Source organism: Schistocerca americana, chromosome 3 (genome assembly GCF_021461395.2).
Source record: "Schistocerca americana isolate TAMUIC-IGC-003095 chromosome 3, iqSchAmer2.1, whole genome shotgun sequence".
In the NCBI taxonomy this organism is placed as follows: domain Eukaryota; kingdom Metazoa; phylum Arthropoda; class Insecta; order Orthoptera; family Acrididae; genus Schistocerca; species Schistocerca americana.
Genome location: NC_060121.1, coordinates 7,251,859 through 7,270,548, shown reverse-complemented (window position 1 = coordinate 7,270,548; position 18,690 = coordinate 7,251,859). Strand labels below are relative to the sequence as shown.

Sequence of the window (18,690 nt, the reverse complement as noted above, 5' to 3'; positions counted from 1 at the left end):
TCTAACAAAGTAAGCGAGTGTCAGCAATATGTCTCGTGGTCTTATCATGGCGTATTTATCTTCTGCCATTAGGTCAGACGATAGAAATGCCACTTGCACGCTGAGAGTAGCAGATTGACGGTGACCAACTTTAAACAGAACTTGATTAATTTTCACATACATTTATTAAAATAATAACAAATATAAAAATTACTTAACTTGGTTCTGGATGCTATTTACAATTGACAATCTGAAGTTCCTTTGGTATTGATACATTAATCTTATTCTCACATATATCTCGGGTACTTGACGAAAGTGTCTATACATTTATCTTCATGGCAATGTACAGGAATGTGGTAATCTTATTAGGCGCAGACTGAATCTTGACTATGGACTGGTACAGACAATTGTAGAACTCGTACAAACTGGTACAGACTATGCAGACTGGTACAGACTAATGCAGACTGGTGCAGACAAATGCAGACTGACTGGTCGAAGGTCTTTACACTCGTTATAATACCTCGCACGTTCATGTATCACTGCGCGAGTGTGATGCGCGAGGAGAAAGTGTTCTATCCTAGCAGCAATCTCATTGGCTGTGCTACATATTACTACGCGGATCGGCGGAAGCAGAATTTGGTCCGTCTCTGTGGCAGCGCCATCTCGTAGTGCGGAGATGGACGAGTGCTGCGCCTGCGCTGTTGTGCTTAGCGGGGCTCACTCTAGTGGGAAATTTGTGTACGCGCTGAATATGCGGAACTATGTACACAACACTGAGCTTTCCATTTTCGTCTCTAAAACAAAAACTAGGGGCTTGGTATCCTTTCAAATTCGATTTGAACGTCTGATAGAAGTCTCTGACATTGTTTATCTGGAAATGCTGATCGATCTGTTATAACTGCTGTTTCTCATGCAACTGCTTAGCCCTTCATAGAGTTCTGGCTGCATATTTTCGAACTTCATGGAATACATCAAAATCATCAGGTCTCCTGGTAGAGTTCCACTTTTTCCATGCACTTGCTGTTTGGCCCACCACCTCACCACAAACCTCATTCCACCATGTATGATTCCTCTTTTTAGCTGTCAGGATTTTAGTGTTAGCTGCTTGTTGGATCATGGAGTCAATGTCTGCCCATTTATGGGATTCAACTGTCAGTTACTGGTGGCATTGTTCCAATATGTTTTGATTGATTTTGAGCTTCGCAATATCATATTTATGAATTTTATTTCCGGTTTTCACAGTCTTATTGAGAGGGATGAAATTAATTTTGATCTTGGAGAGGTGATGATCCTTTTAAATTCAGTATTTTATCTGTAAAAAGGTTTCTTTCTATTATTTCTGATTGTTTGATGTTGTTTCTTTCTTATTTCTGTAATCCATGCTATCATTGATTCCTTCTTCCAGAACTACTCATTCAGTAGAGGTCTCTAAAAAAGATTAATCTTCTGTTAGCCATTACTTCTGATATTTTCTCAAAATTTTTGTAGATCTCCTCATTACTTCTCATTTTCCAGCCATCTGTAGCTTGTATTGCAACCATTATTTTCTAATAATGCTCCTTTGAGGAACCTCTGTTCTGTCCAGCTTATAGTTCATCATTAGGCATCCTCAACCATATAAACATCCTGGTCATAGCACTGTGGGATAGTGTCTTAGTTTTGTTTTTTTAGTTGTACATTTCTTGTTGTAAATATCCTTTGTCAAACGATTTGCTCTCTCCAGTTTTCTGACTCTTGCATCTACTGTTAATTCTTCTAGTCCATTTTGTTGTACAGTTTGTCCAATATATTTAAATTTACTTCCTAATGCTATTTTACATTTTTGTTTTTCTAAGAGTGTTGATGCATTGTTTGAAATTGTCATCAATGTTGTTTTTTCGGCTGAAATTTTGGGACCAGCTCCCTTTGCTATTTCTTCCAAAAGATTTCTTTCAATAACTGTCTGCCAGATTTTTTGAAAGTATATCAGAATCATCTGCAGAAGCCAGGCAGTTTACCTTAATTCCATTTGTTTTTCATCCTAAAATTATTGGTTCAATTTTGTGATTTTTTTTCTCCAAATTCCAGATACTTTCTATTTTTTCTAGAATGCAGTGTACAGTAAAGGTGATAAACTGTCCCCTTGTCTAACATCAGTTTTTATTTCAAATGGTTGAGATACTTCTCCCATAAATTTAGCTTCTGCCATCCTATTTGCTAGTGTTTTGAGGATTATGTTTGCTTTAACACAAAATTCTTTGATGATTTTACCTATAATTTCTCTGCCTACCAAATCAAATGTTTTCTTGAAACCAATACATGATACTATTATAGGTTTGGTGATTAACAGTATGTGGAGAATTATCAATTTTCTAATAAACATCTGTTCTGTGCAGTATATTCCCTTTCTAGAGCTCCTTGAGATTCTCCCAGTTATTTGTCTAAAGTTTCTACAACTCTGTCCAGAGAATTTTTGATAATATTTTGTATACCACTGGCAGAAGTGAGGCATCTCTGCAATTGTTGACATTTTGTGTGTCCCCTTTTTTTCATAGCTGTGGATTAATGCTTTCCATAATCTCTTCAGCTTTCCAAATGTTCTCAAACAGCAGTTGTAGATCATTTGTGTCTTCTGACTATTTCAATAATTTTTCTGTAGTGGAGTCTTCATTTGTTGCTTTGAAGTGTTGGAATGATTTGATGGCTTCATGAATTTATTGTTCTGTTAGTGGAAAATCTTCCTCCAGATGTTGTGGGACTGCTATTATATATTGCTACAATGTGCTGTTATTATTATTGTTGTTGTTGTTGTGGTTGTTTGGTTGCCTGTTCTTCAGCACTATCTTTCTGTTTCGTTTATCTATTTGCCGCCATTTTAGCCCATTTACCGGTATTTTCAGCTTGTTTTTCACTTATTTGACCTTTTGGTGGCTCCTCTTGAAGAGATCTTATTTCTCAGCATTTAAAATTACATCATCTGCTGCTCTTTCGCAACTCAATTTCATCATGTCCAGTCTAGTTTTTTCATTCATTTAACCATCCATCTTCCTTGACTCAAGATCCTGAATTTTCATCCTTAATTCTTGAACAGTCTCATTTCTCTTTTTACATTTTCCAGATGAAGAAACTTTTGGTCCTCAAAGCTAAGATTAGTATCAGTTTTTTTATTTGTTTCTGCCTATGGCTGCTATATCTCTTTAGTTAGAATATTTTCTCTCTCTGTATTTGATTATAGTCTAAGTCTGAATATTTTTATAAGTACATTTATTGCTGTAGCAATGAGTAAAATAAATTGTATTGCACTGCCTGTAGCATGTAGCACCATTTTGACTGTTAGTCCTCTTGCTGTACAAAAAGTAGCTTTGATGATTACTTAATGCAAGTATTTTGTAAGAGCTGTGGAATGGTTAGTATCTGCTTATATTTTTCTGATTAATTCAAGCTCGTCAATGCACATCCTGTGTTAAGGAAATATTTGAACTGAATTTACTGTGTGTTAAATATAAGCAGTGGATCCATTGGGGTAGTCTTTTTGGTAGAAATATGTCAAGGTGAACAAAACAGGAGATGAAACTTCCTGGCAGATTAAAACTGTTTGCCCGACCGAGACTCGAACTCGGGACCTTTGCCTTTCGCAGGCAAGTGCTCTACCAAAGCACGACTCACGTCCGGTACTCACAGCTTTACTTCTGCCAGTACCTCGTTTCCGCTGCAGAGTGAAAATCTCATTCTGAAAACAGGAGATGGTGAAGGAAGAGAGGGAAAAGATCAACATTTGCTTCTCATCAGCAATATAACTGGGTTGCAACATTCAGTGAAAATTATCTGTGACAGGAAGTTGTCAGAAATACATTTTTTGAAGAAACTTTATGTTTGTATAAGCATTTATTAAATTTAAAAAGTTGGATTTCATCTGTTAATACAAAAGATAATGTTTTGCATTGCAGGCATGCTAAACCTGTCAAAGATGAAGAATCGGCCAATGATTCTTATTGGAGGATAACAGTATGTATAACTTAAACTTGAGATTCTTGAAAATAAAGCTAGTCAGTATTTCTTAACAGTACTGATTTAAATACATCTAAAGATCGCTGTTACCTAAATGAAAGTTGACGAGCAAAGTCTTAGTGGTCATTTGTATAAAATTGTCATAGGTGTTATTTACAAGAAGAGTAAATAGTTTCAATAGGAATGTGGTGAGACATTTAACAAATGTCATGACCACACATTAATAGGACCTTATAACACTACCATTATGATATTAGCATGCTTTTACGTAAATAACAGAAACCCTGTCTCTATGTTGCCACGTATAACCCTCTTACTAAAATTTAATTTAGTTTCCAAATAAAATACACTATGGAAGGATAGTCCTGTTTATAGGAAAAGATAATCAATAGAGTTATCCTTCTTACAGGATTTACCATGTGTTGCATCTAATGGATAAGAAAATTTGACTATTCACTTCTTTTCCTAAGATCTTACCCAGTGGCTAGATAGAAACACAGTATGAATAATAATATACTGAAGCCAGGACAACTCATTTCCAAGTTCATTTAGTGGTATGAAACATTTACTTAATGGCCACCAACCTATCCTGGCAATGAAATAGTGAAGTATTGGAGAAGCAGAAATGTGAATTTTGCCTACTTTCTTGCTACTGTTTAGTTTGGCTCTTCAAATAAATTACCCCACTTAAACAATTTTGGGCTACATCTTTATGCATTATGTTTTTAAAAAAGAAAAAGCCCAGTAGATAACTTCGAGGAAGGTAAAAAAAATTAGCCGGGGTGGGGGGGACAACCTTTAGAAAAGCACTTTCCATAATCAAGAAACTTAAATACTTAGACACTAAAGCACACACTTTTTAACTGAACATTTCACTTAAAGAAAACCTCTTTCTTGGTGGAATTAACTTTCAAAAGCTATTATTCTTTGAACTAATTCTGTATAGCCATCTAACAGGTTTTAGTAACTTGGCTTCACTCTGATTGAATTTCATGTAACCAAACTACAACACTTTGCAATAGTTAAGAAAACATTTTTATTATTTACACTAAAGCTATTTAAATGGTGCCTCTTTATATTAACTTGGAACTTCATAAGTCTGTAAAACAGGACACTCGGATTAATCAAACACCAGGAAGGAACCCTATACAGATGTATGATTAGGATGAAATAACAGGGTGAACCATCTTCCGTAAAGTTCAAGAATGATTATTAAAACACAGTTTAAATTAATGGTTCATGCCCTACAAAGGTAAAAATAGAAAAAAATCTTATCTGTGGGCTGTAAGCTTGGGTGTGGCGAACAGTTATGACGGCTAAACTACCCACACTACAGCCTGCAAGTTTCTTGCTGTATGGGCCCAATTTCTCTACTTGGCTTCATTCAGTTCTACATACAGTAGCTCAACAACTCGCAGCTATGCTGCAAGCTGTTTGCAGTCTTCAACCGAGGCATTTTTATGAAAATTTGAAGGCAAAGCTTCTGCTCCACAAAGGAGTTACCTCAATCACTGCTGCCTACAGACTGTGTGACTTACTTCCCGCACTTGCTCAAGGTAGCACGCCAATTCGCCTTTCGAACCTTTTCCACTCTCCATAGCCATTTTCGTTTCAAACAAAAGCACACTGGCTTTTACATAACGCCTATTTCTTATATTGTTCCTAAGCATGACCATTTCTTAAATTGTCAAATTTACATCAACATGAAAAATTTATACACACAAATATTTTTAAATACAAAATGTTATCAAAAAATTATTTAGACCCTTGGTATCCTTTGTAGAGGACTTGGGCAGGTTTGTCATATCCTAGTACACATTATTTTGTTACTTCCCTTCTGATATTCCATTTAGCTACATCTACAATTATTCCCAATGTTCAGCCTTTTGAGGTGTCCAGTGCGGGTTCCTCTCCACTTCCTGGGTGTATTGTAACGAGTTAGCTCCCAGGAGCCTCTCAAACCACAAACTCTTAGAAGATTCACTCTTCTTGTACTTAAGTCAGCATTGTCACTTTTGTATTCAATCCCAATGCAATTTCTGTGTTTCATAGTCAATGTGAAGGTCCAAGGGATACAGAAAACCTGCACTGGTGCATCAGGATCCAATACTGGTCTCCCAGGAGCCACTGAAAGCACAAACTATAAGAAGATTCACTCTTCTTGTACTTAAGGCTACATTGTCTCATTTGTATTCAATCCCGATGCAATTACTGTGTTTCATGGTCAATGTGAAGGTCAAAGGGATACATTTAACGTTCACTGGTGCATCGGAATCTAATACTGGTCTCCCAGGAGCCGCTCAAACCACAAACGCTTAGAAGATTCACTCTTCTTTTACTTAATTGGCATTGTGCCTTTTGTATTCAATCCCGATGCAATTTCTATGTTTCATGGTCAATGTGAAGGACCAAGGGATACAGTAAACCTGCACTGGTGCATCGGAAACTAATACTGGTCTCCCAGGAGCCGCTCAAACCACAAACTCTTAGAAAATTCACTCTTCTTGTACTTAAGTCGGAATTGTTCCTTTTGTATTCAATCCCGATGCAATTTCTGTGTTTCATGGTCAATGTGAAGGTCAAAGGCATACATTTAACGTGCACTGGTGCATCAGAATCTAATACTGGTCTCCCAGGAGCCGCTCAAACCACAAACTCTTAGAAGATTCACTCTCCTTGCACTTAAGTTGGCATTGTGCCTTTTGTACACAATCCCGATGCAATATCTATGTTTCATGGTCAATGTGAAGATCCAAGGGATACAGTAAACTTGCACCGGTGCATCGGAATGTAGTACCGGCCTCCCAGGAGCCGCTCAAAGCACAAACTCTTAGACGATCACTCTTCTTGTACTTAAGTCGTCATTGTGCCTTTTGTATTCAATCCCGTTGCGATTTCTGTGATTCATGGTCAATGAGAAGGTCCAAGGGACACAGTAAACCTGCGCTGGTGGATCCGAATCCAATACTGGTCTCCCAGGAGCCGCTGAAAGCACAAACTCCTAGAGGATTCTCTCTTCTTGTACTTAAGTCATCATTGTCTATTTGCATTCAATCCCGATGCAATATCTGTATTTCATGGTCAATGTGAAGGTCCAAATGATAGAGTCAACCTGCACTGGTGAATGGGAATGTAATACTGGTTTCCCAGGAGCCGCTCAAAGCACAAACTCTTAGAAGATTAACTCTTCTTGTACTTAAGTTGGCATTGTGCATTTGATTTCAATCGCGATGCAATTTCTGTGTTTCATGGTCATTGAGAAGTTCCAAGGGATACAGTAAACCTGCACTGGTTCATCAGAATCCAATACTGGTCTCCCATGAGCCGCTCAAACCACAAACTCTTAGAAGATTCTCTCTTCTTGTACTTAAGTCGGCATAGTGCATTTAGTATTCAATCCCGATGCGATTTCTGTGTTTCATGGTCAATGTGAAGGTCCAAGGGATACAGTAAACCTGCACTGGTGCATTGGAATATATTACTCGTCTCCCAGGAGCCTCTCAAACCAGAAACTCTTAGAAGATTCACTCTTCTTGTACTTAAGTCGGCATTGTTCATTTTGTATCCAATCCCGATGCAATTTCGGCGTTTCATGGTCAATGTGAAGGTCCAAGGGATGCAGTAAACCTGCACTGGAGCATCGGAATCTAATACTGGTCTCCCAGGGGCCACCCAGAACACAAACTCTTAGATGATTAACTCTTCTTGTACTTAAGTCGGCAGTCACTTTTGTATTCAATCCCGGTGCAATTTTTGTGTTTCATGGTAATGTGAAGATCCAAGGGATACAGTAAACCCGCACTGCTGCATTGGAATTTGATACTGGTCTCCCAAGCGCGGCTCAAAGCACTAACTCTTAGAAGATTCACTCTTCTTGTACTTAGGTCGGCATTGTCCCTCTTGTATTGAATCCCGATGCAATTTCTGTGTTTCATGGTAAATGTGAAGGTCCAAGGGATACAGTAAACCTGCACTGGTGAATCGGAATCTAATACTGGTCTCCCAGGAGCCGCTCAAAACACAAACAGTTAGAAGATTCACTCTTCTTGTACTTAAGTCGGCATTGTCCCTTTTGCATTCAATCCCGATGAAATTTCTGTGTTTCATGGGCAATGTAAAGGTCCAAGGGATACAGTAAACCAGTACTGGTGCATCAGAATATAATACTGGTCTCCCTGGAGCTGCTCAACCCACAACCGCTTAGAAAATTCACTCTTCTTGTACTTAAGTCGGCTTTGTCCCGTTTCTATTCAATCTCGATGCAATTTCTGTGTTTCATCTTCAATGTGAAGGTCGAAGGGATACAGTGAACCTGCGCTGGTGCATCGGAATCTAATACTGGTCTCCCAGGAGCCGCTCAAAGCACAAACTCTTAGAAGATTCAATCTTCTTGTACGTAAGTCAGCATTGTGCATTAAGTATTCAATCCCGATGCGATTTCTGTGTTTCATGGTCAATGTGAAGGTCAAAGGGATACATTTAACGTTCACTGGTGCATCGGAATCTAATACTGGTCTCCCAGGAGCCGCTCAAACCACAAACGCTTAGAAGATTCACTCTTCTTTTACTTAATTGGTATTGTGCCTTTTGTATTCAATCCCGATGCAATTTCTATGTTTCATGGTCAATGTGAAGGACCAAGGGATACAGTAAACCTGCACTAGTGCATCGGAAACTAATACTGGTCTCCCAGGAGCCGCTCAAACCACAAACTCTTAGAAAATTCACTCTTCTTGTACTTAAGTCGGCATTGTTCCTTTTGTATTCAATCCCGATGCAATTTCTGTGTTTCATGGTCAATGTGACGGTCAAAGGGATACATTTAACGTGCACTGGTGCATCAGAATCTAATACTGGTCTCCCAGGAGCCGCTCAAACCACAAACTCTTAGAAGATTCACTCTCCTTGTACTTAAGTTAGCATTGTGCCTTTTGTACACAATCCCGATGCAATTTCTGTATTTCATAGTCAATGTGGAGATCCAAGGGATACAGTAAACTTGCACTGGTGCATCGGAATCTAATACTATTCTCCCAGGAGCCGCTGAAAACACAAATTCCTAGAAGATTCACTCTTCTTGTGCTTAAGTTGGCATTGTGCATTAGATTTCAATCGCGATGCAATTTCTGTGTTTCATGGTCATTGAGAAGTTCCAAGGGATACAGTAAACCTGCACTGGTTCATCGGAATCCAATACTGGTCTCCCATGAGCCGCTCAAACCACAAACTCTTAGAAGATTCACTCTTCTTGTACTTAAGTCGGCATTGTGCATTTAGTATTCAATCCCGATGCGACTTCTGTGTTTCATGGTCAATGTGAAGGTCCAAGGGATACAGTAAACCTGCACTGGTGCATTGGAATATATTACTCGTCTCCCAGGAGCCTCTCAAACCAGAAACTCTTAGAAGATTCACTCTTCTTGTAATTAAGTCGGCATTGTGCATTTTGTATTCAATCCCGATGCAATTTCGGCGTTTCATGGTCAATGTGAAGGTCCAAGGGATGCAGTAAACCTGCACTGGAGCATCGGAATCTAATACTGGTCTCCCAGGGGCCACCCAGAACACAAACTGTTAGATGCTTAACTCTTCTTGTACTTAAGTCGGCAGTCCCTTTTGTATTCAATCCCGATGCAATTTCTGTATTTCATGGTCAATGTGAAGGTCCAAGAGATACAGTAAACCTGCACTGGAGCATCAGAATCCAATACTGGTCTCCAAGGAGCCGCTCAAATCAATTTCTTAGATGATTAACTCTTCTTGTACTTAAGTCGGTAGTCCCTTTTCTATTCAATCCCAATGCAATTTCTGTGTTTTATGGTCAATATGAATGTCCAAGGGATACAGTAAACCTGCACTGGTGCATTGGAATCTAATACTGGTCTCCCAGGAATCGCTCAAAGCACAAACTCTTACAAGATTCACTCTTCTTGTACTTAAGTCGGCATGGTAGTTTTTGTTTTCAATCCCGATGCAATTTCTGTGTTTGATGGTCCATGTGAAGGTCCGATGGATACAGTAAACTCGCATTGGGTCATCGGAATCTAATACTGGTCTCCCAGGAGACGCTCATACCACAAACTCTTTAAGATTCACTCTTCTTGTACTTAATTTGGCTTTGTGCCCTTTGTATTCAATTCCGATGAAATTTCTGTGTTTCATGGTCAATGTGAAGGTCCAAGGGATACAGTGTACCTGCACTGGTGCATCGGAATCGCATACTGGCCCCCAGGTGCCGTTCAATACACAAACTCTTAGACGATCACTCTTCTTGTACTTAAGTCGTCATTGTGCCTTTTGAATTTAATCCCGATGCCATTTCTGTGTTTCATGATCAATGTGAAGCTCCAAGGGATACAGTAAACGTGCACTGGTGAATTGGAATCTAATACTGGTCTCCCAGGAGGCGCTCAGATCACAAACTCTTCGAAGATCCACTCTTCTTGTACTAAAGATGGCATTGTGAGTTTTGTATTCACCCCGATGCAATTTCTGTGGTTCATGGTCAATGTGAAGTTTCAAGGAATACAGTAAACCTGCACTGGTGCATCGGAATCTAATACTGGTCTCCCAGGAGCAGCTCAAACCGCAAAATCTTAGAAAATTCTCTCATCTTGTACTTCAGTCGGCATTGTCCATTTTGTATTCAATCCCGATGAAATTTCTGTGTTTCTTGGTCAATATGATCGTCCAAGGGATACAGTAAACCGGCACTGGTTCATCGGAATCTAATACTGGTCTCCCATGAGCCGCTCAAACCACAAACTCTTAGAAGATTCACTCTTTTTGTACTTAAGTCGGCATTGTGCATTTAGTATTCAATCCCGGTGCGATTTCTGTGTTTCATGTTCAATGTGAAGGTCCAAGGGATACAGTAAACCTGCACTGGTGCATCGGAATCTAATACTGGTCTCGCAGGAGCCGCTCAAACTACAATATCTTAGAAAATTCACTCTTCTTATACTTAAGTCGGCATTGTCCCTTTTGTATTCAATCCCCATGCAATTTCTGTGTTTCATGGTCAATGTGAAGGTCAAAAGGGATACAGTAAACCTGCACAGGTGCATCGGAATCTAATACTGATCTCCCAGGAGCCGCTTAAGTTCTTAGAAGATTCGCACTTCTGGTACTTAAGTCGGCATTGTACCGTTTGTATCCAATCCCGATGCGATTTCTGCGTTTCATGGTCAATGTGAATGTCCAAGGGATACAGTAAACCTGCACTGGTGCATCGGATTCTAATACTGGTCTCGCAGGTGCCGCTCAAACCACAATCTCTTAGAAAACTCACTGTTCTTGTACTTTAGTCGGAAATGTCCTTTTTGTATACAATGTCGATGCAATTTCTGTGTTTCCGGGTCAATGTGAAGGTCCAAGGGATACAGTAAACCTGCACTGGTGCATTGGAATCTAATACTGTTCCCCCAGGAGTTGCTCAAAGCACAAAATCTTAGAAGATTCGCTCTTCTGGTACTTAAGTCGGCATTGTGCCTTTTGTATTCAATCCCGATGCGATATCTGTCTTTCATGGTCAATGTGGAAGTCCAAGGGTATACAGTAATCCTGCACTAGTGCATCGGAATCTAACACTAGACTCCCAGGAGCCGCTCAAAGCACAAACTGTTTGAAGATTATCTCTTCTTGTACTTAAGTTCGGTTTGTCCCTTTGTATTCATTCCCGATGCAATTTCTATGTTTCATGGTCAATGTGAAGGTCCAAGGGATACAGTAAACCCACACTGGTGCGTTGGAATCTAATACTTGTCTCCCAGGAGCCACTCAAAGCACTAACTCTTAGAAGATTCACTCTTCTTGTACTTAATTTGGCATTGTGCCGTATGTAATCAATCCAGATGCAATTTCTGTGTTTCATGGTCAATGTGAAGGTCCAAGGGATACAGCAAACCTACACTGGGGCATCGGAATCTCACACTGGCCCCCAGGTGCCGTTCAAAGCACAAACTCTTAGATGAATCACTCTTCTTGTACTTAGGTCGCCATTGTCCCTTTTGTATTCAATCCCGAAGCAATATCTCCGTTTCATGCTCAATGTGAAGGTCTAAGGGTTACAGTCAACCATCGCTGGTGAATCGGAAACTAATTCAGGACTTTCTGAAGCCGTTCAAAGTACAAACTCTTAGAAGATTCACTCCTCTTGTACTTAAGTCGGCATTGTGCCTCTTGTATTCAATGCCGATGCGGTTTCTGTGTTTCATGGTCAATGTGATGGTCCAAGGGATACAGTAAACCTGCACTGGTGCATTGGAATCTGATACTGGTCTCCCAGCAGCCGCCCAAACCACAAACTCTTAGAAAATTCACCTTCTTGTACTTAAGTCGGCATTGTCCCTTTTGTATTCAATCCTGATGCAATTTCTGTGTTTCATGGTCAATGTGAAGGTCAAAGGGATACAATAAACGTGCACTGGTGCATCGGAATCTCATACAGGTCTCCCAGGAGACGCTCAAGGCACAAATTCTTAGAAGATTCACTCTTCTTGTAGTTAAGTCAGCATTGTTCCCTTTGTATTCAATCCCGATTCGATTTCTGTGTTTCATGGTCAATGTGGATGTCCAAGGGATACAGTAAACCTGCACTGGTGCATCGGACTTCAATACTGGTCTCCCAGGAGCCACTCAATTCACAAATTACTAGAAGATTCACTCTTCTTGTACTTAAGTCGACATTGTCCCTTTTGTATTCAATCCCGATGAAATTTCTGTGTTTCATGGGCAATGTAAAGGTCCAAGGGATACAGTAAACCGGCACTGGTGCATCGGAATCTAATACTGGTCTCCCAGGAGCCACTCAAAGCCCAAAATTCTTAGAAGATTCACTCTTCTTGTACTTAAATCAGCATTGTTCCCTTTGTATTCAATCCCGATTCGATTTCTGTGTTTCATGGTCAATGTGAATGTCCAAGGGATACAGTAAACCTGCACTGGTGCATCGGACTTCAATACTGGTCTCCCAGGAGCCGCTCAATTCACAAATTACTAGAAGATTAACTCTTCTTGTACTTAAGTCGACATTGTATCTTTTGTATTGGTCCGAATGCAATTTGTGTGTTTCATGGTCAATGTGAAGGTCCAAGGGATACAGTAAACCTGTACTGGTGCATCCCAATCTAATACTGGTCTCCCAGGAGCCGCTGAAAGCACAACTCTTAGAAGATTCACTCTTCTTGTACTCAAGTTGGCATTGTGCGTCTTTTATTCAATCCCGATGTGATTTCTGTGTTTCATGGTCAATGTGAAGGTCAAGGGATACAATAAACCTGCACTGGTTCAACGGAATCTACTACTGGTCTCCCAGGAGCAGCTCAAACCACAAACGCTTGGAAAATTCTCTCATCCTGTACTTATGTCGGCATTGTCCATTTTGTACTCAATCCCGATGAAATTTCTGTGTTTCATGGACAATGTGAAGGTCCAAGGGAAACAGTAAACCTGCGCTGGTGGATCGGAATCTAATACTGGTCTTTCAGGAGCCGCTCAAATCACAAACTCTTAAAAGATTCACCCTTGTTGTATTTACGTAGGCATTGTGCCTTTTGTATTCAATCCCGATGCAATTTCTGTGTTTCATGATCAATGTGAAATTCCAAGGGATACAGTAAACCTGCACTGGTGCATCGGAATCTAATACTGGTATCCCAGGAGCCGCTCAAAGCACAAACTCTGAAGTGATTCACTATTCTTGTACTTAAGTCGGCATTGTCCTTTTTGTATTCAATCCCGATGCAATATCTGTGTTTCATGGTCAATGTGAAGGACCAAGGGGTACAGTAAACCTGCACTGGTGCATCGGAACCTAATACTGGTCTCCCAGGTGCCGCTCAAACCACAAACTCTTAGAAAATTCACTCTTATTGTACTTAAGTCGGCATTGTCCGTTTTGTATTCAATCCCGGTGCAATTTCTGTGTTTCATGGTCAATGTGAAGGTCCAAGCGATAGAGCAAACCTGCACTGGTGCAACGGAATCTAATACTGGTCTCCCAGGAGCCGCTCAGAGCAGAAACTCTTAGAAGATTCACTCTTCTTGAACTTAAGTCGGCATTGTGCCTTATGTATTAATCCCGATGCAATTTCTGTGTTGCATGGCCAATGTTGGGGGCCAAGGGATAAAGTAAACCTGCACTGGTGCATGGGAATCTAATACTGGTCTCCCATGAGACGCTCAAAGCACAAACTCATAGAAGTGTCACTCTTCTTGTTCTTAAGTCGGCATTTTCCATTTTGTATTGAATGCCGATGCGATTTCTGTGTTTCTTGGTCAATGTGAAGCTCCAAGGGATACAGTAAACCTGCACTGGTACATCGAAATTTAATACTGGTCTCCTAGGAGCCGCTCAAAGCACAAACTCTTAAAAATTCACTTTTCTTCTACTTGAGTTGGCATTGTCCCTTATGTATTCCCTCCCGAAGCAATTTCGGTGTTTCATGGTCAATGTGAAGGTCCAAGGGATACAGTAAACCTGCACTGGTACATTGGAATGTAATACTGGTCTCCCACGAGCCGCTCGAAGCACAAACCCTTACAAGAATCACTCTTCTTGTACTTATGTAGTTATTGTTCTCTTTGTATTCAATCCCAATGCAATTTCTGTGTTTCATGGTCAATGTGAAGGTCTAAGGGATACAGTAAATCTGCACAGGTGCATCGAAATCTAATACTGGACACCCAGGAGCCACTCAAATCTTATACACTTGTAAGATTCACTCTTCTTGTACTTAAGTCGGCATTGTCCCATTTGAATTCAATCCCGATGCAATTTCTGTGTTTCATGGTCAATGTGAATGTCGAAGGGATACAGTAAACCTGCACTGGTGCATCAGAAGCTAATACTGGTCTCCCATGAGCCGCTCAAAGCACAAACTCTTAGAAGAATCACTCTCCTTGTACTTATGTAGGCATTGTGCCTTTTGTATTCAATCCCGATGCAATTTGTGTGTTTCATGGTCAATGTGAAGGTCCAAGGCATACAGTAAACCAGTACTGGTGCATCCGAATCTAATACTGGTGTCCCAGGAGCCGCTGAAGGCACATCTCTTAGAAGATTCACTCTTCTTGTACTCAAAACGGCATTGTTCGTTTTTTATTCAATCCCGATGTGATTTCTGTGTTTCATGGTCAATGTGAAGGTCAAGGTATACAATAAACCTGCACTGGTTCAACGGAATCTACTACTGGTCTCCCAGGAGCAGCTCAAACCACAAACGCTTGGAAAATTCTCTCATCCTGTACTTATGTCTGCATTGTCCATTTTGTACTCAATCCCGATGAAATTTCTGTGTTTCATGGACAATGTGAAGGTCCAAGGGAAACAGTACACCTGCGCTGGTGCATCGGAATCTAATACTGGTATCCCAGCAGCCGCTCAATGCACAAACTCTGAAGTGATTCACTATTCTTGTACTTAAGTCGGCATTGTCCTTTTTGTATTCAATCCCGATGCAATATCTTTGTTTCATGGTCAATGTGAAGGACCAAGGGGTACAGTAAACCTGCAGAGGTGCATCGGAACCTAATACTGGTCTCCCAGGTGCCGCTCAAAGCACAATCGCTTATAAGATTCACCCTTCTTGTACTTAAGTCGGCATTGTCCCTTTTGTATTCAATCCCAATGCAATTCCTGTGTTCCATGGTCAATGTGAAGGTCCAAGAGATACAGTAAACCTGCACTGGTGCATCGGAAACTACCACTGGTCTCCCACTAGCCGCTCAAACCACAAACTCTTAGAAAATTCACTCTTATTGTACTTAAGTCGGCATTGTCCGTTTTGTATTCAATCCCGGTGCAATTTCTGTGTTTCATGGTCAATGTGAAGGTCCAAGCGATAGAGCAAACCTGCACTGGTGCAACGGAATCTAATACTGGTCTCCCAGGAGCCGCTCAGAGCAGAAACTCTTAGAAGATTCACTCTTCTTGAACTTAAGTCGGCATTGTGCCTTATGTATTAATCCCGATGCAATTTCAGTGTTGCATGGTCAATGTTGGGGGCCAAGGGATAAAGTAAACCTGCACTGGTGCATGGGAATCTAATACTGGTCTCCCATGAGACGCTCAAAGCACAAACTCATAGATGTGTCACTCTTCTTGTTCTTAAGTCGGCATTGTCCATTTTGTATTGAATGCCGATGCGATTTCTGTGTTTCTTGGTCAATGTGAAGGTCCAAGGGATACAGTAAACCTGCACTGGTACATCGATATTTAATACTGGTCTCCTAGGAGCCGCTCAAAGCACAAACTCTTAAAAATTCACTTTTCTTCTACTTGAGTTGGCATTGTCTCTTATGTATTCCCTCCCGAAGCAATTTCGGTGTTTCATGGTCAATGTGAAGGTCCAAAGGATACGGTAAACCTGCACTAGTGCATCGGAATCTAATACAGGTCTCCCATGAGCAACTAAAGCACAAACTCTTAGAAGATTTACTCTTCTTGTACATAATCGGCATTGTGCATTTTGTAATCAATCCCGATGCAATTTCTGTGTTTCATGGTCAATGTGAAAGTCCAAGGGATACAGTAAACCTGCACTGGTACATTGGAATGTAATACTGGTCTCCCACGAGCCGCTCGAAGCACAAACCCTTACAAGATTCACTCTTCTTGTACTTATGTAGTTATTGTTCCCTTTGTATTCAATCCTAATGTAATTTCTGTGTTTCATGGTCAATGTGAAGGTCTAAGGGATACAGTAAATCTGCACAGGTGCATCGAAATCTAATACTGGACACCCAGGAGCTACTCAAATCTTTTACACTTGTAAGATTCACTCTTCTTGTACTTAAGTCGGCATTGTCCCATTTGAATTCAATCCCGATGCAATTTCTGTGTTTCATGGTCAATGTGAATGTCGAAGGGATACAGTAAACCTGCACTGGTGCATCGGAATCTAATACTGGTCTCCCATGAGCCGCTCAAAGCACAAACTCTTAGTTGATTTACTCTTCTTGTACGTAAGTCGGCATTGTGCATTTTGTATTCAATCCCGATGCAACTTCTGTGTTTCATGGTCAATGTGAAGGTCCAAGGGATATGGTACACCTGCACTGGAGCTTTGGAATCTAATACTGGTCTCCCAGGAGCCGCTCAAAGCACAAACTCTTAGATGATTAACTTTTCTTGTACTTAAGTCGGCAGTCCCTTTTGTATTCAATCCCGATGCAATTTCTGTGTTTCATGGTCAATGTGAAGGTTCAAGGGATGCAGTAGACCTGCACTGGAGTTTCGGAATCTAATACTGGTCTCCCAGGACCCGCTCAAAGCAAAAACTCTTACAAGATTCACTCTTCTTATACTTAAGTGGGCATTGTGCATTTTGTTTTCAATCCCGATGCAATATCTGTGTTTGATGGTCCATGTGAGGGTCCAAGGGATACAACAAATCAGCACAGGTGCATCGGAATCTGATACTGGTCTCCCAGGCGCCGCTGAAAGCACAAACTGTTAGAAGATTAACTCCTCTTGTACTTAAGGCGGAATTGTGACTTTTGTATTCTATCCCGATGCAATATCTGAGTTTGATGGTCATTGTGAAGGTCCGAGGGATACAGTAAACCTGCACTGGTGCATCGGAATCTAATACTGGTCTCCCTGTTGCCGCTCAAATCACAAACTCTTAGAAGATTCACTCTTCTAGTACTTATGACGGCATTGTTCCCCTTGTATTCATTCCTGATTCGAATTCTGAATTTCATGGTGAATGTGGCGGTCCAAGGGATACAGTAAGCCTTCACTGGTGCATTGGAATTTAATACTAGTCTCCCAGGAGCCGCCCAAATCACAAACTATTAGAAGATTCACTCTTCTTGTACTTATCGGCATTGTGTATTTTGTATTCAATCCCGATGCAATTTCTGTGTTACATGGTCAAAGTTGAGGGCCAAGGGATGCAGTAAATTTGCACTGGTGCATCGGAATCTAATACTGGTCTCCCAAGAGCCGCTCAAAGTACAAACTCTTAGATGAATAACTCTTCTTGTACTTAAGTCGGCAGTACCTTTTGTATTAAATCCCGATGCAATTTCTGTGTTTCATGGTCAATGTGAAGTTCCAAGGGATACAGTAAACCTGCACTGGTGCATCGGAATCTAATACTGGTATCCCAGGGGCCGCTCAAAGCATAACTCTGAAGTGATTCACTCTTCTTGAACTTACGTCGGCATTGTCCCTTTTGTATTCAATCCCGATGCAATATCTGTGTTTCATCGTCAATGTGAAGGACCAAGGGATACGGTAAAACCTCACCGGTGCTTCGGAACCTAATACTGTTCCCACAGGAGCCGCTCAAAGCACAAACTGTTAGAAGATTCAGGCTTCTTGTACGTAAGTCGGCATTGTCTCTTTTTTTTCAATCCTGATGCAATTTCTGTGTTTCATGGTCAATGTGAAGGTCCAAGGGATACGGTAAGCCTGCACTGGTGCATCGGAATCTATTACTGGTCTCCGAGGAGCCTCTCAAATCACAAACTTTTAGAAAATTCACTCATTTTGCACTTAATTTGGCATTGTGCATTTTGTATTCAACCCCGATGAAATTTCTGTGTTTCATGGTCAATGTGAAGGTCCAAGGGATACAGTACCGGTACACTGGTACATCGGAATGTAATACTGGTCTCCCAGGAGCCCCTCAATGCACAAACCCTTAGAAGATTCACTCTTCTTGTACTTATGTAGTTATTATCCCTTTTGTATTTAATCCCGATGCAATTTCT

General features: G+C 40.7%; 1 protein-coding gene across 1 annotated transcript in view; it reads left to right on the top strand.

Moving 5' to 3' along the window:
• LOC124605746 (molybdenum cofactor biosynthesis protein 1-like) overlaps positions 1-3,961 on the top strand; it is a 41,961-nt gene extending 38,000 nt beyond the window's left edge. The window contains exon 4 of the mRNA XM_047137625.1: positions 3,906-3,961. Within this exon, the coding sequence (XP_046993581.1) occupies positions 3,906-3,961 (56 nt within the window). The remainder of the gene's footprint in view (positions 1-3,905) is intronic.
• Positions 3,962-18,690: the final 14,729 nt, after the last annotated feature.